At 45.8% G+C, this 23527-nt stretch overlaps 1 protein-coding gene across 1 annotated transcript in view; it reads right to left on the minus strand.

Annotated features, from left to right (window-relative positions):
- The window catches only part of LOC143213186 (protein groucho), an 82511-nt gene that overhangs the window by 15972 nt on the left and 43012 nt on the right, over positions 1-23527 (minus strand). Inside the window, exons 4-8 of the mRNA XM_076432820.1 lie at positions 20594-20638; positions 16058-16195; positions 8863-9142; positions 6607-6632; positions 816-959 (exon numbers count right to left, since the gene is read on the minus strand). Of these exons, the coding sequence (XP_076288935.1) occupies positions 816-959; positions 6607-6632; positions 8863-9142; positions 16058-16195; positions 20594-20638 (633 nt within the window). The remainder of the gene's footprint in view (positions 1-815; positions 960-6606; positions 6633-8862; positions 9143-16057; positions 16196-20593; positions 20639-23527) is intronic.

The raw sequence follows: 23527 nt of genomic DNA on the forward strand, positions 1-23527 counted from the left end.
TTATAGCCTGTAGGTTTATTATAATACCATTTTACACGATCTAAGAAACAGCACGGACCCGAGGATTTTTCTTAGATCAAGGCTTTACTGTATTCTCTTTTACTGTAAGCATCTGTTAAGAGTATTTAAAAGACTACATTTGATTGTTTCAATTTCATTTTTCCACGGGTTCCATCATCAAAGACAGCATCCATGCCGTCCTCCACGAGAAAATAAACGGATCCCCAGAATTCCTAAAATCTGCACCGAGTTTTGTGATTACCAAAGCCCGATTGCGTTGGTACATACTTAACGGGACGAAGGATTTACTACCGCCAGAGAATGTTTGTCGAATACACATCGCGGAGTTTGCATATCAAAGTTACATATTGGTTAAGCTAATCAACGTTATCTTATTTGACGCCTCGAACATAGTTCAACGCTTCTTTCACGCCAGTGATATATCAAAATAATGAGAATTACATCATCGTTGTTGTACGATAGCGGTTTAAGTAAAACACCTTGTCGACCGTTATCTCCGGTGAATGTAGAGAGTTCAAGAGAAGAATGAGAAAACGTTGACATCCGAGAGAAATTCAGTGTAGATCACGTGTTACTGCGTTGCATCCGTAAAAGAGACCCTAGCTTCAGATTTTTGAAAAGAATTTTTCCATGAATAAAATAAAACCCTATCACACACACTCTCGAGACCGAATTCACACCCTTAATAACGATTAAATCCTTCGGACGTGTTGTTAAACGAAACAGACAAATACCGACGTGCACCAATTTGGCATTAAACGGCTGAAATGTGAAGAAAGGCAAAATATACTCACGTGGCCGATGTCTTTATCCTGCTCCTTTTTCATTTTCTTGATGTGCATGGGGTGGTCGTGGTGATTTTGAGAGTGATGGGAATGGTGGGTCTCCTGCGGTGTTCGCGGACGACTGTATTTATCACCGGGCGATATCGAGCTCCTCTGTAACATGACGAAAATTACGTTTCGCGTGTAGTCCTAGACAGGATGCGCCGGATAGATCGCAGGCGGCTAGATCGCGGCCGATCGACGCGACGCGAACGCTGGTGCAGAGCTCGATCGTATCAGCTCCGCCGGGAAAATATGTTCTGCCTGCGGTACATACACAGAGACGGGGTCGGGGAACGAGTTTTTGATTTATACGGACGATTAAACGGGCCGTAGGCCGATGAAGAAGCGTGCTAACGACGGGCCGAGCAAGAAGACACGCGTTCCCCGAACGCGCAACAACCGCGCCGCTCGCAAGCCTCGTTAATCTCTAGTTAAATAACAGAGAACCGGCGCAGACCGAAACAACGGGTTACCCGTGTGTTTCCTGCGGTCCGATCAACGTGACAAAACCGTAATTACCTGCGTCGACGGTTATTATCAATTGTCACGCGAGCCCGTTCGCGATAATCGATTTCGACTTCGCTGTGCGCCGCGTTGCGCCGGAGCTGCACACCGCGCTGCACCGCGTCGTTTCAATGCCAATGGGAACAGGATTTTCAGCGTTTCGCGTTCTTGAATGGCGTATCGACGAGACGAAGCCACTGAATACGACCGCGATCATTTCGAAACGGCGTATAACGATGCTCGATGGTTTAGCCTGGTAGTTGCCTCCAACTCTGGTTAATTTAATTAAACCTCGAAGTTCACCCTTAATCAGGCGACAAGCACTTCGTCTCGTATTTTTAACCCTTATGTAGCCAACCAATATGTGTAGAGTATTTGCAAGCCTTTGTAATTAAAATTTTGAGACTATAAATTACTGTAAATCCTCTATGAACGCATAAAAGCTGTGGCAGATAAACGCAGAGAAAATATTTAAAGGTCCGTGTGTCCTCACAATGTAACACCAATATTTAATCTTTTTTATTATTACTTATTTTTTATGAAACTTTCATCAGTATATTTGTTGCATTTTTTTTTATTAAAAAAAGACCATACACGGTATAATTTCAACTGTATTTAGTGGTTTACTTGACGATGAAAGTTTCGGGCGCAAAAGGCACTCGCGTGGTCTCCCTTTAAACGCGCTGTTCTTCTCTACGTTCGGCTCGGCCTTTGAAGCTCGAAAAAATAGCTACCCGTCTCAGATAAACGCATACAGATCGCCCCGAGGCTTATGCGTTTATGGTGACAACATTGTAATATTAGATGATTGCATAAATTCGTGCCCGATTTGAAAATAAAATTCAATGGTTAAATTTTAAAGAATACCTACAGCTTTATTAACCAATTATATAATCACCATTGTTTTCTACAATTAGAAATGAATTTGCGTCGTGTGGTCTCTTGCGTTCGATTTCGATCTAATTGTTCCGGATCATTACCGCGCATAAATGTAAAATTTGTTCCAATTAAACGTTACAGTTAAGGTTCATAATCTATACGAAATATGTACCAGAGTTTTACTAAAAACCAGAGGTGTCCCAAGACTTACGAGCTGGAGTGTGTACATCCAACTAGAGTCGGAACACGTTGTTCGCTGCTGACTGATATCGAGAAAGGCCTCGGTTTAATTGAAAGCAGAACAACAGTCGAGAGCCGCGAATAAAATCTCTGTCCGGGAGCGAGGCTCGCGCGAGTGCACGTTTGGTCGTTCGAATCGGGACTTGCTTCAAAAATTTGCATTTTTATGCATCCGGCACGCGACGTTTACGGGCACCGTTCAATTCCCGGGGGTCGGCGAATGTAATCAGCGGTGGACAACAGCTTGTCACGAGTGGCGGAGAGAGCTTGGAGAAAACGGGGTTGGCATTAGAGGGGTGGCCCGAGGCGTCTACGAATACCACGCGCGGCGCATGCAGAGAGAATTAAAGGAAGCGTGATACCGAGGAGGAAGAGGCGGCGGCGCGGTGGTGGTGGTGGTGGTGGTGGAAGAGTCGCAGAAAAATAAAAGGAAGAAAGAAAGAGAATAGAAGGAACAGGAGGTGGAGAGATGCTTTGGGAAGAGGTCGATAATGATTATAGAGTCGGCGGAGCGCGGGAGAGAACGAAACGAAACGAAACGAAACGAAGAGACACACGCATACACGCAGTGCACACACGGAGGCTTGCCCCGGCAAACACACAAAGAGCGAACAGGGACGAGAAAGAACCGAGGAAACTGCCCGAGGATAGCTCGAATAAGGAGAGAGGAAAATAGAATGGCGAGAGGTAGAATGAGAGGGCGTCGATGGGCGTTTCGCGGTCCCGCGATGATTACAGGCTCGGCAAACCTATAATACACGCTGCTATCTGCCCCCCTTTCCACCGCCCCTTCTTTATGGCTGCTCCGGCTCTTTCCATTATTTTTTTCTGCCTACCACTCCTCGTCGGTCCCTCTATTCGTTCGTCTCCGTTCGTTCGTACCGGGCCGGTTCCTCTTGGCCGCGCGAGAGAACTCTCGCAAGAAGATCGTTACTTGCATTTTCTACGGGGAGCCTTGCCTTCCCTTCGGCTACGAGGAAACTTTCTGGACGAGGATCATCCGGTGGACCCGACCGACACGAGGACCTTATCCTTAGAGCACGATACCATCGCGAGCCAAGCACTCGCCCGTAATTACTTTCCTAACTTTATTGCAGACCGATCCCGATCCCGATCTGCCTCCCATCCCCCGCGGGTTCCGAATAACAACGACATACCGGCGGAATTTTTTATTGCCGAATAAGTGATCCACCGGTTTGCAACGGTACCCCAAGTCAGTGGTTTCCAGACTTTGTTATTTGACCTTTAGGAAAACTTCGTTCTACAATACGGACATCTTCAAAATTTAATGTTCTGGTATGAAAATTTGGCTGTAGGTATAGAGTTTTCTATTTATACAGGTTGCCACGTAAATGTTGTAAGTTCCGCGAAAGAGGCGATTCCACAGGTGATTCGAAGTAATTTTTCCTTTGCGAAAATATTCTCCGCGACTTTGGACAGGAATTGTTAACGAAAAGCATGGACCAATTAGGACCATTCACTCTCAATTTGAAATCGTTGATAGTGGGGGGTCGGTACATGGTTGTGGGAGGCGTGAAGCGACAGCGGGGATGAAGTTGCCCGGGCCTGACATAGACCAAGAGACCATTGGACAAGAACATGAGAAAACCAGACGGGAGAAATGCGAAAAGCGGGGCATTTTCTTGTTTGAGAAAGTGTGGAGGTCGCGAACTTTTTGATGCCAACCGTATAAAGGTCAGCACCACTGAAAATACTATTTTATTCGTTCCCACTGTCTTGAAATTTGCCTGGAAAAATGAAAATTTGCATAAACATCCGCGGTCTAGTTTCTTCCATAAGTTTTTCTCTGAAATTCCAGGACAGTTTGACATTGAACCGAGATGCTGGACAGCAACTTCGATTGCGGGACGGTTGGCAACCCTAGTTCAGACCAATATTTTTGTCTCCATGATGTGGAGATGGAATAGATCCGTGTTTTCCCAGGGGAGGAGCACACGGGTGAAAGAAGAGTCGACGTTCTTAGGGACGACGGTTAGGGTGGTTTTTTCCTCGCCGGCCACTTTTCCCTTTGCCACTTTATAGTGCTCCCTCCCGGCGTTCGTCGAAAACATAATTGCGCGTATAGTAGACACTCGTGAGCGAAGCACGCTGGAGCCACTCGTTGTACCCTTCACGCGCACGAAAAGTTACACGCGTGTAACGTACCTGTAATACACGGGGGCCACGTCGCGTCGCGAGTACTCGTGCTGCGTCGAGCACCTTGTACGTGCGTTAAAGCTGCGTACGCACGGCTCGACGTGTGCACGCTGCGGCCGGGATTAGGAATAGTTACGAGTGGACGTTTTAGAGCGAACGAGGCAGCAGGAAGAATAATTCTGTGCTAAACGAAGCGGGATCGTGCTGTGCGACTGTGCGCATTGCTCTCGGAATGAAGGGACATCAGTTTTCGATCTGACAAACACCCGAATCTCGGACTGAAAATGTTGTGACGGGTCTATTAGGTTTTAAGGGGGTAGATTCGTTTTTCCAGGATTGCAAGGGTGCGAGATGCGCCTTCTCAATTCTCGGTAATGCAAAGATGCAAAGATTTCAGTAGTGGAAAGCGCTAGATAAAAGATCAATCTCCATTTTTGCGTTTACGAGGCGTAATTTGCATTAAGAATAATCAATTAAGAATAGTTATTGGCACTTTTGATTTAAGGGATTATACCACCCTGAGTGGCCGGAATGACATCAAAGTTTACGAATTTTTTTCTCGAAAAGTATGAATGTGACAATATTTTTATTATGATATATGGTTAGGGCATTATTTGTCTTACGATTGTTATTCACTGAATATGTTTTATAATGAAAGATTTACTATATACTCGTAAAACTGTTTGACTTTGCTGAGAAATCTCTATTCGGTTCGTTAGCATCGATCGATCGATTCTTTTTCCCCAATCTAATACAATAATGAAGGGAAATAAAATTTCAAAAATAAAAATTTATTTTAGAATATAATGTACATTATCATGATTTCCCTCGAGTCTCAATCGGGCCTTAATTTATCCAAGCTGTTTGTCTCCCGATCAAGCCAGTTAATCGAGGTTCTACTGTATTAACCCGAAAACGGGTTTTAATATCTATTTGGTTCTTCTTTTATTCATTTAATTGTCTTATTTTTTAGTTAAAAACGAATATAAACGACAAAAAAGTTCGAGAGATATATTTAGTATAATCAGTAAAGAAATTTGTCTAAAATAAGTAGCAGTACAGGAACTGTTGGCAACAAAATTAAAAAATAATTCAGAGTGCAAAGGGTTGGGACACTAGAGATCGAGGCAACGCGTCCGTGGGCGCGAGCGTCGCGTCGTCCTGCATTGTTTTCGCGTAATTTCGCATGTCCGCGATACGGCGAGACGGTTTTTGTAGCTCGTCGATTCGATACGATTGGATTATTTATCTACGTCATTAAATCCTTCGAAATCCCCGGCGAGGGAAACGAGCAGCGAAACGGATAAACGGCGAAAAAATGCCCATCCGCGTTTATTTGTTTATTTATACCGATAGATTGCGCGTAGAAGTTCGACGGATAATCCGATTGTTAACTCGACATTCCGATAAATGATTTGTCTGCGCTCCCAGCGGAGAAATATTTACCGGCCGCGCGCAAAATACGAGAGCCATAAATCGCGGCGCGTATTATTGTTTCATCCGTGATAAAACAGCGCCGCGCGCTGACATAATTTCATTTGCGTAGTAAACCTTAATTACGACACGCGAAAAATAACAGCAGGCGACCGCCCGACGACGAGAAAGAGAGAGAACACCCCCGACGCACGCTCTCCTACCCTCTCCGCACCCAACCCTCTCTCTGCAACGTCGATTAATAATTTAATCCGAGCCGGCGATGTCATCGTCGAGCGCGATTACCGCGGGGCGGCGCGGCTCCGGGAAAAGGCTTCAAAAATTCGTTAAAAGCTAAAGAACAACACGTGGGGGGAAAAAACGATGCCGGCGGCCGGTGGGGCTAGCGCGAAACTCTCATTAACGTCCCCGATCCGAATGCTAAATCCTCCGGATGCCCGGCAAATCGGTTTTCGAACTCTCGGTCCGCGCGAATCGCTGAAACTATCCGCTCTCGACGAAACAGAAACAAAAAAAAACAAAAAACAAAAACATTTCTACTCACGTGTCTCTCCTCGGTGGAGCTGAGACCTGTAACGAGACAAATGCAAACAGTCGTCAGTCAAAAGCCCATCCGGTGTCCGCGAGAGGGAAGGGGTGGGATGTAAAAATGATTTTCATGCATGAGGTCCGCGATGCGTGGAATCGTGGGCGTCCGGAGAAGAGAGAAACAGAGAGAGGGAGAGAGGGTGGGGGTGGCGTGTGGGCGGAGGAAAAATTGTCGAAATTCCGGCCACCGCGCGTCGATAAAATGTTAATAACGTGCACATAAAAGGGAGACTACGCCGAGGGATGGCGAAGGGGTGGTGAAGAGGGGGTGCGCGAGGGTGGTGCGGAGGGCGTGGATGGTGAAAGAGCGAGCTGCGCGCCCGTATAAATGATCTTCATGCATATTTATGCGCTTTTCGCTCAAAACCGCCGGTGTCCGCTAACAGGGTGACGCAAACACGCTCTCACCCCTGCCGAAAGCGGATACCCGAAAAGCGCTTTGAAAATTTCCAGTCGAGCGAGTTCCGAACCGCACGCTCACGCCACGTCGGCTACATATTTTTTTTCCACCCTCCTTCCCTCCCACTCACCCTTCCGCCAGTTCCACCACCCCACGCGATCCACACCTAGGTCGGCGTGCACACCCCGGCCAGCATTTTCGGTGGCGCTCACCCCTCGGCGGTCGACTCTGCGCGATTTTTCCCCCCCACCCCCACCTCCTCTCACCCCAACCGAGCCGAACGGGTATCGCAAAAGCAGGATCAAACGGATGACGGTGACAAAAAGAGGGAAATCCAGGCCGCTCGTGCGCTCTCGCAGGTGAGACTCGTTATATCGGCTCTTGCTCGTGGTACGAGGATGGCCAGGGCCGGCGGAACACGGGGGGCGGGGGCGGGGAAACGGCAGACGAGGGGCACTCGACGTGACCAAAGGCCGGAATTTCGTTAATTTCTTTTCCGGTCGCGGTCGCCGCAGCGGTGGCAATTAAAATCGTGTGACAGGGCGAAAGATATGCGTATAACGAGTACCGCGCGGGATTTTACGATTCTCGTCGAGCCGACACTGCCCCCACGTTCTCTTCCTCTTCCTCTCTCACTCTTTTGCTCTTGCCATTTTCTCTTATTGGAGGAACTTGATCGTGAAGGGGAAGCCGCGCAGGGCTTCTGTGGTTTTTCGAATGGACCATGTGGGATGCAAGGGGAGTATGATAACGCGATACCAAAGGGACCGTGGAAATTAACAGGCGGCGGTAATTTTAATTGATGTCGGCCGGGCTTATATGGAATTCGAACGAGACGCAAAGATCTGATTTTTATTCGACGATGAACGCGGTTTTTGCCGCGGGGATTATTATTATTTCGGGGTTTCATGCGCCCGCCCCTCGTCCCGGTTGTTGTACACCCGTGAGAATTGTGTTGTGAATATATTAGGATAAAGCTCTTCACGCGATTTTCTGCGAGTCTTTATTCTATCGTCGCGCGCACTGTTAGAGTCATACGTTCGCCACCACCGGGTAAAAAGTACTCGCACAGGTTCAAGTACACAGCATAATCTTCAAGAATGAATCGCTTTCTTCTGCTAAATTGTTTCAATGTTTCGTGAATGAAGTGACTGCATTTAATGAAACATTTCGAAATGGCGGTGCAATTTGAAACATTAAAAATATCTTTACATCATCTTCAGGCTATTGAACATATTAACACATTACTGAACGATTGTTGCATAATTTTGAATTTAATGGAACCTTCAACAGCAACAGCAATTTCCATTGTGAACAAACAAGTCACCCCCAATAACGTACTCTAATAGTTTCATTAAAGATTGCAATGTAAAAGAAAATTTCTGTGCTTCCTTTCGGTACAGCACAATTATTGAAAATCCTATTAATAGGCTTTTATCAATTTTTACATCACTCTGGGTTCTTGCAATTCAGGTGGGAAATTTTTATTTTGCATAAAGATCCGTTGTCTATTCATAACTGTCGGAAACGACCCGACGCGAATGTGTTAACAGAAGCAAACGGTTATTCGAACATATTTTGAAAGGCACACGGGATCGCGATGATCGTTTACAAAAAGGAAATGTACGCGGAACGTACTTTATTAATCTGTTCGCGGAATTGTTGTTAATAAAATGATGTTCAGCAACGAAGCGCGCGTATCGCATTCGAGCGCGCAACAATCGATCGGGACGCAAGAGTTAATATTCGCGCGACACGTGTAACACTCGTATCTGCCTGAATCGGCTATAAATAAAAATATCAATTACTCACCGCCATTGCTCTTTAAATCATCGGGCTGGCCACGATGCAGTTCCGGTTTACCGAGCATCGAAAGCGGATGTGCCGCCGTTGTACCGGGTGCTGTGGCAGCTCCCGGCGTCAGACCAAGACCAAGAAGAGCCGTCGAAGCGGAAGTCGGCACCGGAAGTCCAGCAGCTGGCCCTAGTCCCGGAAGTCCGGGTAGTCCAGGATGAGCACCTAACGGTGTCCCTGCTGGCAGTTGTTGAGCATGCATTTGCTGCAATAATCTCGATATGTCGGGTCTCTGTTGCTGGAAACAGAAAACATTGGTTCTCAACGTCACTGGACCTAGATGACGACCAATATCGGACGCGTGCTCAACCGATCCTCGAACTAATTCCTTCCGAAGACTAGTTTCAAATGTTTGAGAACCTACTGTCCGTCCGCCAGATGATGGCTAGGCAAAGTGTTTACGTTCTCGCTTCAAGGGGGTAGACTTGTCTCGAGGATTGCAAGGGCGCGGGATGCGCCTTCTCATTACTCCATAATGCAAAGATGGTGTTTTTTAGTACTCAAAATCGCTAGATAGAAGATCAATCTGAACTGCAATCGCCCTCAAAAGTCCCATTTTTACGATTACGAGGCGTAATTTGCATTATTTGCCAGCATAAAACTGCGCATTTAGCTATTTTCATAAAGCTGCGACAGCTACATGCTGCCGAATAATTCAAGTTATGAGTTTCTGGGCCTCTTTAAGGGAGAAACTCGTTTCTGGGGTTGCAAGGGCGCGGGATGCGCCTTCTCATTACTCGATAATGCAAAGAACGGGTTTTTCAGTAGTAAAAAGCGCTAGACAGAAGATCAATCTGAGTCGCAATCGCCCTCAAAAGTCCCATTTTTACGTTTACGAAATGTAATTTGCATTATTCGGCAGCATAAAGCCGCGCATGTAGCTATTTTCTAGGGGTGTGCGGGTACCCGGAACTTCGGGTACCTGAGCCTCGGGTCAAGTCGTGCAATTGGGTCTGGATTTCGAAATTTTACAAAGTTCGGGTACCCGAAGTTAAACTTCGAGTAAGTCTGTGGTGAAATCAGCGTTTAGTAAACGGTGTTTACTACAAATCGGAATATTATTACAACCGATGATTGGACATATTAACCCTCAGCACTCCAGCCTAGTGATTCAGACACATTAGTCTTTCCGATATCCTCAATGAAACAGCTATTCCGTTAGTTTAATTGCCAAAAATTGAGTACTCGAATGACAATTTAAATGATCCCGGTCAAAATAGAGTCAGGCACAGCCGTCAGAGGGTTAAAGACTTCGATCTGTAAAATGAGGCGATAGATGTCTACGCGTTCTTTAGAGGTGTGTGTTACAGTGACTCGAAAAAAGTTCGGAACATTTCCCAGCCATGATGCATTCTAGAATCATCGAGAATGCTTCACGAACACCGCGACCACAGTCTCAATATGGACTGCTCCTCCCACACAGATTCCCGATTCGTCATCGGTGCGAAAACCCATCAGTCATCTCGAAAGAAAATCGGTGGTTGGGAGCAGGCTCTAACGAGGGTGAGAAGGAGAGCCTCGCGTTCGAGGACCCTCGCTAACCATTGGCGATAGCCAGGCGGTGTGCGGCGGCTCGAAAAGCCGCATAAGGAGCGACGAGAGGGTAATGGGGATGGATAGAGCAGCGAGAAACCAGAGAGAGAGAGAGAGAGAGAGAGAGAGAGAGACTTGCTCTCTCTCTGAACGGGGAAAAGAGCGAAAGGGGGCAAAGGGAAATATCGAATGTAAGATCAAGAGGGGATAACAGAGGCCGGTAAACTCGTTACGTGCGCGAATCATGCTTATCGTGGATTTCACTTAGGTATTTAGGGTGTAGACGGGGAAGGGGAGAGGCGAAAGTAACACACTGCTCGGCGAACGAGGGTCGTGGTCTCGTCTCCGAGGGTGGATTATGCGAAATAACCCCTCTCGGGCTACGCGCCGCCGATTGTGTACGATAGTTATTTTCCTGCACTGTCGCTGAATGGGGCAACACGGTCGGCGAAGGGGCCCGAGGGGAAATGGCGGAGGGCGTAGCGTGTGCATACGGCTCCTATGGTCTTCCCGCAGCACAGTTTACCCCCTAGAGACGTATTTGTGGCGCCGTACGCACGTGTATGTACTCCACGGATGTAGCTTGCAATTTGCCTTGCGGCCACTCGACTTCCGGCGAGGGGCTTTTGACGCGCTACAATTTTTTCCGTCGCGAGACCGCTCGGCGAAATGGAAGGTTCCGAGTTTCGAGGCATCGTCAACGGTTCTTTTCCTCTTTTTCTCCGATATCTATCGATTTTTTATTGTGCAAGACTCCTCGTCCGCGGACGGTGAACCTGTATCGCAGTTTTTTTTTCGAATTTTAACGATGTCCGGTTTCTGCTCCGGCAAAATGTCTCAATTTGACTTTGGCGTCGTGCTTGAAGGTGCAGTATCTGGCAGCAGTTTCAATACGTGCCTGAACGAAGAAATTCGTTTTTATTAATTTCTAATGGAATTATCTTCGTGACACGGGTCATTTCACCGGTCTTGGTACGGTTAGTGTTAAAGTTTTGAGGTGGTATGAACAAAATATGCGAGTAATTAAAAGTTAACCCCTTGCCATCTATTTTTTAAATTAAATTCTATCGATTCATGTTTTAGTTACTCGAGATTAGATAATACATTTTGTAATGGAAGAGACGTATGATTCTTAGTGCAGTCATAGGAAATACATATCCAATGATATCAAATAACTTAGCAGAAAAAGATGAACATAATGGTGTTATGTATTAGCTTTGTTGTAGGCGGTGAACGCGGCAAGGACTTGTGAACTTTGATCTTTTAAATGGAACTATATATTTTTTCTGCACCAATCGATCAAAAAGAAGTATATTAACCCCTTGCCGTACCACTTTCATTACAGTTACAGTAATTAAAATGTCTTCATCCCCAGAAATGTCGTAGAAGGGAAAATAAAAAATGTACATTTTTTGCGGATCTTTATGCATTTATGAAGAAATTGGTTAGGCGAAATATAAAACAGCAAAAGATTTAAACAATCCAAGACTGTTCTAATGCTGCTTTGAATGTAGCAAAGTCGTTAAGGGATGAAATCAATTTTTATCTTACTCTTGCTACCCAAAATCAATGCAAAGTATTTTTATTTTGCACAAAGATCCGCAGTCTATTAATTACGAATGAATCGAATTTTATTTCATCGAACAATAAACGCGTAACATTCATATTTGTCAGACTTTGTTCAAATCTTCACGACGAGTCCGACTCGTTTTAATACGGCAAGGGTTTAAGGAAGAACAGGGGATGTGCGTGAGCTAGATACCGATACTCGGCGCGTATGAAGTTTCAATCGATCTCTCGAAGCTCAATCCGAGGTGTTCTTTCTCTGAAATTGGGAGGGGATACCAGCGGACGCTTACGTGTTCACTACCGTACCAGCACAATTCGATCTTGCGCGAAAAATCCAGCAAACCGGACCAAGTGAATTCGTACAAATCATTGCAGCGGAGCCGCAGAGAGCCACAGGCCGCCGCCCTTTCCGCATCAACAAATCCACTCTTCCCCGGCTATACAGCACAAACCCGCTCTCGCCGAACAATGCTCCAGACTTCACGCAATTTCCTCTGTCGAATTTTCAGCAGCGCAGTTTTTCCCGCGCGATATGCGGCGTTTTTTTTTATCTCCGGGCATTATAAAACGTTATCGCTTCCGCGCGCGCGATACCGCCTCCGCGCGTTTCGCTCACGAGATGAAAAAGAAAAAAGAGAGCGAGAGAGGCCGGTCTGATTATAATTCGCGGCGTGGCGCGGGTTCAAAACGATGCCCCTTCACTGGCAAACAAGCGACGAGCCGTGAATTCATTTTTATTTCAAAAAAAAAAGAGAGTGAGAGAGAGAGAGAGGAGAAGAAGAAAGAGGAGCATTCACGGGTTCGGACGAGCGAGCAATAATTGTATAATGTACCGATGGCGAGCGGAAAATGCATCGCACGGTTATTTTCGTCGGAAATCGCGTTTCACCGGGAACAATTACTCGAGCTCACCCCTCCTCCCCCGGCTGCCTCCCCTGTGTTCCAGTGCTCCTCGCGGGTCGAAACCCGGCTGGAAAAAAGCCAGGCGAAGTACGTAAGCGAGGCATCGATAAATACAATAGATACAAAGCGAAAATCGTCGGTGAGCGGCTGAACGGACGCGACGCGACACGACGCGACGGTATTCAATTCGTATTCGAAGCAACGAGCGGGACCACGGTCACTCGTGCAGTGCCAAACGAAACGTAATAGTCCCAAACGAGGTTTAACGCGCCGTGAATAATACGCGCGGGGATAGGGTGGAAAGAGAGAGAGAGGGAAAGAGAAGGAGACAGAGGGTCGAGAGTCCGAGGGGTGGATTGGTCTGGGGTGGCATCGGCGTTGCCCCGAGGTGCGACTCGTCCATACCTGTGAGTTTAAATACGTGTCAGGGAATATACCCCCTACAAACGCACCCCAACGATGCGTGCACATACCTAGGGGTGGAAAGAAGAGGAAAAGAGGGGTGGGGTGAAACGACGGGGACACAACAGAGAGGTCCAATCAGGGGATCGGAGAGGGGGGAGGATGGCAGCGAGAGAAGGGACGGCGTACCACGTTCCACCGTTCCACAGTGTTATTAAACGAAATATTGATTCAACCCCTGTTTACCGAGTAATACATATTCATGGGGGTTGGCGCTTATGTCTATTTGCCTCCGTCGGTCCCTTCAGCCTTTGGCCCCTCTCGCACTCCGCTATTTATATTTCGCCCTCTCCGTTCCTCCAATCCAGCTCCGGGAACTATACCCTCTGTCTCCATCTGGCTGACTCTTTGTCCCCCCCCCATCCCTCCACCGGTCTTACTCTGTTTAGTGTTTCTAACCCTACGGGAGAACTGGAACCCACTGTGTTCTCTTATTCTAACTTCCGCTATCTCCATCCTTCGCCCCTTCTCTCCCCACATGTCACACTACCCCTCTCTATCCACCGTAACAGAGTCCGAGCACGAGCGAGGAGTTGCGGTGCATGTGCACGTGTCGCACACCCGGCTTCACCTTGTACCCTACTATTCGGTGCGGAGTGCACGCACTGATTATGTCCCCACATGCCGATGACGCGTATTACGCAACTGCAGATTGCGGTACGTGTCACGACCTCGATCGGACGATTTGTAGCGGTCAGGACTGCGAGGCTCGTTAAATCGAGGGCACGCGACGGGCACTCTGGTTCCCCGTCTAAACTCTAGACCGATCGAGACCGGCTTCTTACTCCGGATTGTCTGAGCTCGGTAGTACATGTTCTTTTCCCAAAATTTTCCATAATCCGTAACAAACTGCACATAAAAAGAAAATTAAACAGACTTCGAAAAAAACGTACTAAAAAGTGCACTAAAAAGTATGAAATAATTTCCATTCAATTAATATACACGAACTTGAATACAATACAATTTTTTCGGAGGCGGCGCGGTGCAAAAATTAAAAATGTTCCAAATGACAGATGTTGCTGATTATGATTTCATTGGAATATGGTGGGCTTGGAAATCAGTAGGTGGAAAGAGAAGACACATTAATATGTGAAAGCATGTAGAAGAATTGAAGTATTTTCGTAATTTCCAGTGTCGAAAATTTTCAATTTTGCGCCGCCCCCGAAAAGATTGTATTGTATTTAAGTTCTTGTGTATTCACATAAATTAAATGGAAATTATTTTATACTTGTTAGTGCGTTTTTTCGAAGTCGGTTTATGTGCCATTAAAAATAAAGGAGATATTTAGGTGGCCTCCTTCAGCTGAGACACCCTGTATATTGTGTAATGTAAGATCGTGCATGTGTCACAATGTGACGTGACTAATCCGGTATTAACAGAGAGAGAGGGGGGGGGGGTAACTGTATTCCCCTGAATTCGAGTGAATTCCCCTGACCTGGCGACTTCGAATGGAACCGATGTAAGCCGGAAGAGCAGAACTGGCGGGTTACAACTGTACTATAAGCTCGCGTACACACTGTAACAACATGATAGATCCCGGTTTAGCAAATTCTTCGGGCTGGCCTGAATAGAAAGCGACGAAAAATGTAAAGCCACAGAGCGCGACAAGTCCGAATATCAATGGGAGTAACTGTTCGGATAAGAGTAATCAAAGCACGCTTTTAACCCAGTGACGAGAGAGCACCGTGGCTTTGTTTAGCCCGCGGCATCGGCGGGGCCGAGGAATTATTCAAGTCGTGCCTACGAGAACCAACTTGGAACTCAATTATACTCGTCGCGGCGCGGTGGTCGAATACCAATTTGATCTGCCTCGTTCCACCCCCGTGACCGTCCGTGCTGGTTGCGCGGAATACGACGCCTATAAGTATGAGAAAAACGTTTTCCGCCGGAAGTCCATCGCAGGAGACACCCGGTCGAAGAAAAGGAAGGATGTACATACCCGCCGTCTCGTTTCTCGACGACACGGCGGCTACAGTCGACGTCCGTTTTCGATGTCTGTTATGCAAATCGAATTTCGCTCGGCGACCATTGTAACGGTCGAGAGGGAAAGAAAAAAGAAACGTCCGCGTGAAAATGTTCCGACGCTTGTAAGATTCGAGACTTCGACTCGCTCGCGAATTGTTCGCCGTGTTGGAAGCTAGGATACACAACGCGGTAATTAATTTTTTGCGTGTCATGTTTGAGAAGACGTGCCGACATTCCGTTTCTCGGATGTGTAATATAATCAATGCCTCGGGGATCCAGCGAGGAATCGAACACGAAGAGAACAACTGCGTGACTAACGAGGAGACGCGCGAAGTGCAAATGAATGATCGGGTATCGTTAGAAAATTTTACTCCACAGTGTTGCAACGTGCTTTCTCTATCTTTGCGAAACATCCTCGCGAGACGTTGTACATCTCCAGCGACGATTTATAAAGTCGTTAAAACGCATTCGAAGCAACGCGCTGCCCACGACTGGTGTATTATGAACTGGCAAATGACTTGCAGCACTTGGAATAAAAAGATCCATCAACGGTGTTATGTAAATGTTTAAGTATCAATTAGTAATTAGCAACGGCGCACGTAGTCGCATCGCTAATGCCAGCATAAACGTCGGTAATTGTTCTGATTGTTGACAAAAACAGCCGAGCAGGTTCATAAAGTCGTAACGAGTAATTTGATTTTATCACGTTACATGCACTTACCCCTATTATGGAGTTTAGCTCCGTCATAGTGACCTGTTTAGCTCTGTCGACAGCGGTCGCGACTTGTTGCTGATGCTCTTGCGATAGAAATGGCAGGATTTGGCCAATGATGGCGTTCAGTCTCTTTGAAATTTCAGCCTGGAAAAGAATCGACGATGATTATTAGCGTTTAGAAGTCCAGTAGGAGGATTTTATGCGAAATTATCCGACTGCGAAACTTCATGCGAAATAAACATTCTCCGTTTAAGTCGCGAGAAACGCGTCGCAAGTGGAAATTTCTTTCTTTAACACTAGAACTACCACACACCAGTTAAAATGACTGGCTTTACAATTTCATTTGAAAATTCTTACTTCGTGTTACATTTTTTTTTTAAAGGTGTAATATAATGAATTTTATGTTTGTTTAATAAAATACCTTCATTGCCTAAAAATATTCAAGCATTTATACAGACTATCTGTTCGGGAAGAGAGAAAATCCTAAAATACTCAAAAGCGAGGCAAATCTAAAGTATAAATAGTAATACTACAATTAAAATGCTTTAAATGCGACCGATTTGTTTGTAAGCAACATTCTATAACCTCTAAAAGAAATCCTAATGAAATGTTTAAACCCATTCGAGACGTTGATGAATTGCAGATCGTTGTAGAATAATTTGGCAATTTTTATTAAATTTATATAATCCATCCATCATTTCTAAAATAATTGCAGCTGTGCAATGAAGCTCCAACGAGGTCTTTAAATTTATCGAAAATGCGAGTGAATTACAGATTTCTGTATAAAATTCTATTCTCCAACCACTTTGGAATAATTTGATAACATTTGCTCATTTCCATGGAACTACTTCCGTTGATTATATCCAGATAAGAGCGTCAATTAAGTATGCTACGTGTAAAATCTGCATTCTATAATTAACGGACAAAAAGCGGAACCTTAACTGAATATGAAATAAATGGTCGAATTAATTAGAAAGTTGAATGCGATTAAAAAGTTGGTCGAAAACGAACACGTTCGCTGGAACAAGCATCGCCAATGACCGTTTAAACGTTTCCTCTAGTCGTAATTCCTTGTTCGAATAATAGCTTGCCTATTTCTACCCACGAGTGCCATTCCGGGGTTAACACGGTGGGTGATCGGTCGACGCGTGAGAGCCCGCGTAGTAAAACGTTTCGTTAACAAAGTGCACAACAGAGGGAAGATGGTTTTATTTCGTTTTCGTGGCGCGCACATGCCTCCCAGCTGGCCGGGATCGAAAATATTTTCGGCCCCTTTTCGTCAGCGAAATATTTAAGCGCGCGAACACTTTTAACGGACAACCGGCTAAATTTAGCCGCGCGAAAGAAACTGACACGGACGCCACCGCCGCCGCCGCTGGTTAAATTACTTTTAAACGCATTTCCATTTATCATGCCCTGCTTACACGTTCCCGTCTCCTGGTCACGAGTAATTGTTGAGTAATTCACGCGGACAGTATTAATGGTCCGAGTTATCAAAACTCTTACGATTGTGACAGCAAGACTGCGGACTCTTTACGCAGAATCAGAATTGCTAGTCAATTGCGAGCTAACAGAAATGAATTTTCTCTTTTGAGCATTCTAGACAGTCTAATGTCCTCACAGTTTCGTGTTGCTTCTAGAGCTGTTACTTTTACGAGTAGATTGTAGATGTTTATGAAATTTCCAATTTTTATATAGAGAAATTTTTAAAAAAGTGGAATGTGATAGGATATTTGTGGAGCTTATATTTGTTTCGACTAGAAAATAATACAATTAAAGTTCCACAAATATAAATTACAACAAAGTTCGAGAGCTATATCTAATATACAGTAAAGCCGTGATCTAGCTCCCATCGCCTGTTCAGAGCAGGGACAGAGATCGTGCAGGGAAGATCCTCAAGGAGCTAGATCGCGACTTTAATGTACAGCTTGTCAAATCTAGCTGTGCGGCCGACCAAAACATAGGAATGGGCAAACAAATATATACAAAGATTTCCCCTTGCGGGGGACATTCAGCCGCACAGCTAGATTTGACAAGCTGTAATTAAATAGTAAAGAAAATTGTTTAAAATAAGTAGCAGTCAAGGAGCTGTCCTCTGAAGAAAATTTCAAATAAAACACTCGAAATAGTAGAGAATTGTCGGCAACAAAATTGAAAAGTAATTCAGAGTGCAAAGGGTTAATCCTCGTGACTCCGACTCGCCGTCAGTTTCATTTCCGAAACGCAACATGCCGCATTAACCAAACAAAGTGTCGAATACGTTCGAGCGTTCCCGGAGATTCGCAAACGTTCATCGAGAGATCGGTATTCGTTTCGCGGGCGGTACCGCTATTTGCCTAATGGACCGAGCAATAAGAAACACCGGGCGCAAAATGTATACGCTCAAAGGAGTCGTCTCGCGCAGTGAATTCGCCGGCTCGTAAACATTTTCAGAGGTGTATTATTCGCGCGGTGAGCTCGAAAATACGTCGGTTCGCGAAAGCTGTTCGTCTGGGCATCGCGTCGTCGTGTCGTTTCCGCGATCTCCCGGCTCGGAGGACGAGAACCTTTTCGAGATCGCTCGTTAAACCAGCGGAACGCAGCACCGTAGCACCGCTTTATCCCTCCGTGTCTCGTTAATCATCCACCTTATGTCCGCTCGCGTCACTTATTTCCGCGGCGCTCCGGGATTCTTACGAGGTGTGACAAAAATAGAGACCCGCCGCGCCGCGTTGACGAGGATCCACGCTAGAAATACGGAGAGACTCGTCGGCGAGGCCTGGGGATTTCTGGGCTTGTGTATATTTTGTTTCGCAGCCGCCGCCTCGCCCGACTACATTTTTCCACCGCAATTTGTTCGCCGGCTGTGTTACCTCCGCTCCCCGTCGCGAAACTTTTCCCGCTCGTCAGAACGATATGCTTTCTACGATCCTCGAACCGACACGGAGTTTGGTATTCGCGGAATCTAGCGGGACGATGTTCAATTTTCATAATGATCCAGATGCATGAAATCTGCGGACTGCGGTTTTTATTATGCGTTCATGAGAAAAATGGGAAGGTGTAATTTAAATCAATGGACAGCATAAAAATATTTACAGATATTACACTGGTGGACGAAATGATAAAGCACCGTTGTACACGCACTAAATTTAATATACAGGGTGTCCCATCCGATTTTGACATCTTGATTTTCTCGCTATTGTTACTCGCAGCAAAAAATGTTTCAACGGAGACTCGAATGGTATCGAGTGAAGCATATTCTGATGCTATTAGCTTTTTCGCGAGTGGTCGCGTAAAGGTCATATAAAGGTCAACTTTGTTTTTTTTTTTAATGGAATGAGGAATTTTTTTAATACATCAATCGATGGAAATTTAATGTAGTTTACATGTGCGTGAATCTGTTTTTTTTTCTGTGTTCGAAACGTGCCCGGTTTTCCCAGATAGCGCAAACTGTACCGCACAATGGCGTGTAAAAACGAGAATCGTGACTATATAATCGATTGATAAAGCTGTATTCTTCAAAATTTAACGATTCAATTTTATTTTCAAATCGGGCATGAACTTATATGCATTCATCTGATACTTGTTATTAACTAAACAAGATTTGACGCATACAACAACGACAACGACAACTCGGCAAGCTAATATAAAGCGTGGTAAAAATAGGACAATTAAGTAAAGAAAAGAAGAACCAAATCCAAATATTCTCTGAATCTTTCTCCGACGTTGAGTCACACTCGACAAGGGTTTTCGTTCAATAAGTTTTATTTCGAGAGCATTATATTTGTTTAAAGTTACCGTCACGAATCGGACATTTCATCTGCAACGACACAACACAGAAAACTTCATTTACATAATCCACTAAATAAAAACTGAACAAATTAATAGAGTGCCCTATCATCTTGTCCCAGACTGTACGAACTGTCGAGTATTTCCTCCGTGACATCCGTCGATGTATAATGATTCGGGTGTATCTATTATTTCCGCTCAGAGGCGATCCTAAATACGAGAGAATTACGCTAACCCAGCAGCCGCGAATCGCTGACAGGTGCTGTATATATGCATACGCGGCTACCGGTTTATCGAACAGGCGGAATGACTTCTTGGAACAGCGTTTCTCGCCGGCGTCGAAAGTGCCAGAGCTCTCGTGTGGCTGCGGATTTTCTCGGAGCCTCATTCCGTGTCGGCGAGTCATCGTGGCAAATGTTTATTCATCCGTGTACACGGGACAAACTTATCCTCTCGTTAATGACTTCGGCAAACACGCGACGTTAACCGACGCGCGTCTCGCGCGACGAGCCAAGAAAGAGTGTTGAACGAGAGACATCGCGGCGCAGAAGGGGGAGCGGGAAATTGTTCGCCAACAGAGTGGAGAATGAACAGGGTGGGAGAGGGAAATGTACACGGGACCGCGATCCTGTCGTTCTGCGTGTGAAATTGCCGCACGAAAATTGGCAGAACAATGTTGCCCGGCGCGAGACAGCTGCGACGAACTCTCGGTCGCTGCGCCCTGCTGGTTTGGATTCTACGTTTCAACGAGATATGCGAGGGTTCGAAACTTACTTGTTTGTGCATCTCCACGTTCAGGCCGTAGGACATCTCGTAGTACTGCAACAGAGAAATGAAACTTCGTTGGAGTGAAAACGGGCGTATGCTCGAGCACAACGTTGCAGCGTGCTCGCAACTGTGTTGGGATGTGGAACGACGATCATGCAATTTCGGATAATAGGGGAGGCCGGGTACGCTCGTTACACGGGTAGCTTGCTACAAACGTTTGTAATGCAGAAACGGTGGACGGTAAAAATTGATTAAACCTCGGATCCCGAGCCATTCTTAAAAGTAGACTGCGGATTTTATTTTAGCACATCATTATCTCCGCTGCTTTTCAAAATATATTAACAGAACTACAGTCAGCGGCAATGGATACCCTTAAAAATTGCATAACTTTTTCGAAATTGGTCCAAAGGACTTGAATTTTTGTAAGATGTTAGACCGGCTAGTTCGCTAGAGAATAAGTAAACTAAAATTTATTACGATTGCAATTGGTAGGAATTATACGAAATTTTTAAAAGTGATGTTTTGTCAACTTTTTCATCTGGGCCTGTAACGATAATTTAAAAAAATGCGTTTTATAGATTTCGGTAACTTATATGCATACTGAACAATTTCATCGAAATCGGTCAACATTGCAATGAGCTACATACGTTTAATTGAACGTTAATATCGATTTACCATCAAGGTATATTCGCAAGAGTGGATTTAAGAACATACTCGTATGACCTTTCAAATTTACCGCCTTATATCGATAGATATAACCTAGATCGTTTTCAATACGTTCTTGTCTTGACAACAAGCATGTCCGACGCACGTAACACACGTGCCACACAATTATTATAAATTTATTTTCCCCAAAGCAAGTGAGTGAGTTTTTATGAACGATATTCCTTATATTCAATCATTTAATAGTTTTTGAAATTATTATAACATATTTACTTTACAGACGTGATTCAAATAAACCTTGAAAAGGATCCAAACCAGGATCGAAACTTTGATATTGTTTGATAATTAGCAAAATTGCTTCATAATTAGTAGGAAACGATCGAACCGTTGCGCCGAAAGCATGTAACATTTATTATATACGATAAACGTTGGGAAAAACAGATTGAGAAATTGTGGGATAATTATGGACAGCTCTAGAAACATTATGGACAGCTCTGAAAGATTAGAAAATATAAGAATAATAATTAAAATGTAGAAAATGCAGGATATTTTGGTCAGATTTGATTTACACGTTCTCTACGTACGATTACCGAAAAATCGTCTACATCCAAATTTGAATAAGTGTCCGGTGACTTATGGACAGGAGTGTATGCGCAAGAGGTAAATATGTAATAGGAACAACACAACATTGCACAAAGACGGTAAAATTCAAGAAACACATGGAAAGTTCGGAACACCTCGAACACGTTATCTATTCAAGTCGAATGGGCAGGGTTCGAAGTATCCATCTTGGCCGGTGTACCGTAGGAAAGTTCACGATGTAGCTCCCTTTCCGCGAAGGTACGGAAAGATGGTTTGAAGACGAAGCGCGACTGGGAATGGAAGTAGAAAACGAATTCCGCGTTTGAAGCGCCGCGCCGCCTTGTCTGTCGGTGGCAGAGTGTTGCGAGATGGTAACTCTCGACGCAAAGTGTCCTCCTATTGGCTATCAACGGCCGGTCGTTAGCGAGACCGCGAGGATGCGGTTATAATTGCGGTAAACGATCATTTTACCGAAGAGACCGTTTTGTAGCGTCATTACTTAACAGTCAACTCCTCGGGCTTCGCCGGTGGTCATTTAGCATCGGCGTCGCCCTCGAGCGTCCCTCCACCTCCACCTCCACCGTCGCGCCGCGGCAATTTACCATCATTTGCCAGATTTGTCCGTGTCTTGCTTCGTTATTCCGACGATTTCTTTTTTTCTTCCTGTCCGGTCCTCCCGCCGCGTCATTAACATTCCGGTTACCATTAATCCTCGGGAACGAGGCGGCGGCGGCGGCGGCAGCGTGCCGACTGAACGAACCCGCACGTCTACTACAACCCTCCGGCACGCAGCTCTGCACTTTTCCGCGGTAACGCGTTATTAATTATCGTTAATCGCGATAAAGTTAATCGAGTCTGGTCGAGTACGCTCGAAAGACAAGAGCCGGACGGAGAGGCTGGCGTTGATAACGGCTCGGCGCGAGAGGGAACGAACGAAAGGAGACGAGACGGCTGAGAGGAGAAAGCAGGTGTAAGAGGAAAAGGTCGAGAGAAGGGAGGAGGCGAAGAAGAAGGAGGAGGAACAGGAAGGGTAGTAGAACGCGTGCAACACGCTCGAGAGCCAGGTACAGGTTCTTAATTTTACGGGCCATTAGCCCCGTAATTACACGGGCGAATTAATTGCGTCGTAAGTAAGTTATTCCACCCGTGGGAGAAGGGGGTAGGAGCGAGCCGACACAACGGGAAGGAAGAGAGAGAGAGAGAGAGAGAGAGAGAGAGAGAGAGAGAGAGAGAGAGAGAGAGAGAGAGAGAGAGAGAGAGAGAGTGGAGGAGATCGAGGAAGAGGCTGTGCGGAGGGTAACGTGGAGGCGAAGAGGGCAGGCGGCAGAGGTTGTTAAGATCAACTGTACCAGCAGGAACCGGCAGCGGTGATCACCGGCACCGGCAGCAGCAAGCAACGGCAGCAGCAACAGCAGCAGCAGAAAGCAGCCCTTAGCAGTAGCACACTCTGGACCAACTTCTGCGACTCATTATGGCTTGCACAACAAATTAACGTGGCGGGCCTCGACCCCTGTGCACCAGCGTCCTTAACGTGGCGCTTGTTAATGAACTCGACAAAGAGAACGAGAAAAAGCACGCGATCTCCCTCGATTCACCGCCGGCATCGCCGCCGCTGCTGCTGCTACCACCTCTCCTCTTCTCTTCCTCATCCTTATCCTCATCCTTCTCTTGCCTCGCCTTTCGCTCCGCCTTGAC

The sequence above is a fragment of the Lasioglossum baleicum genome, chromosome 10, assembly GCF_051020765.1.
Source record: "Lasioglossum baleicum chromosome 10, iyLasBale1, whole genome shotgun sequence".
In the NCBI taxonomy this organism is placed as follows: domain Eukaryota; kingdom Metazoa; phylum Arthropoda; class Insecta; order Hymenoptera; family Halictidae; genus Lasioglossum; species Lasioglossum baleicum.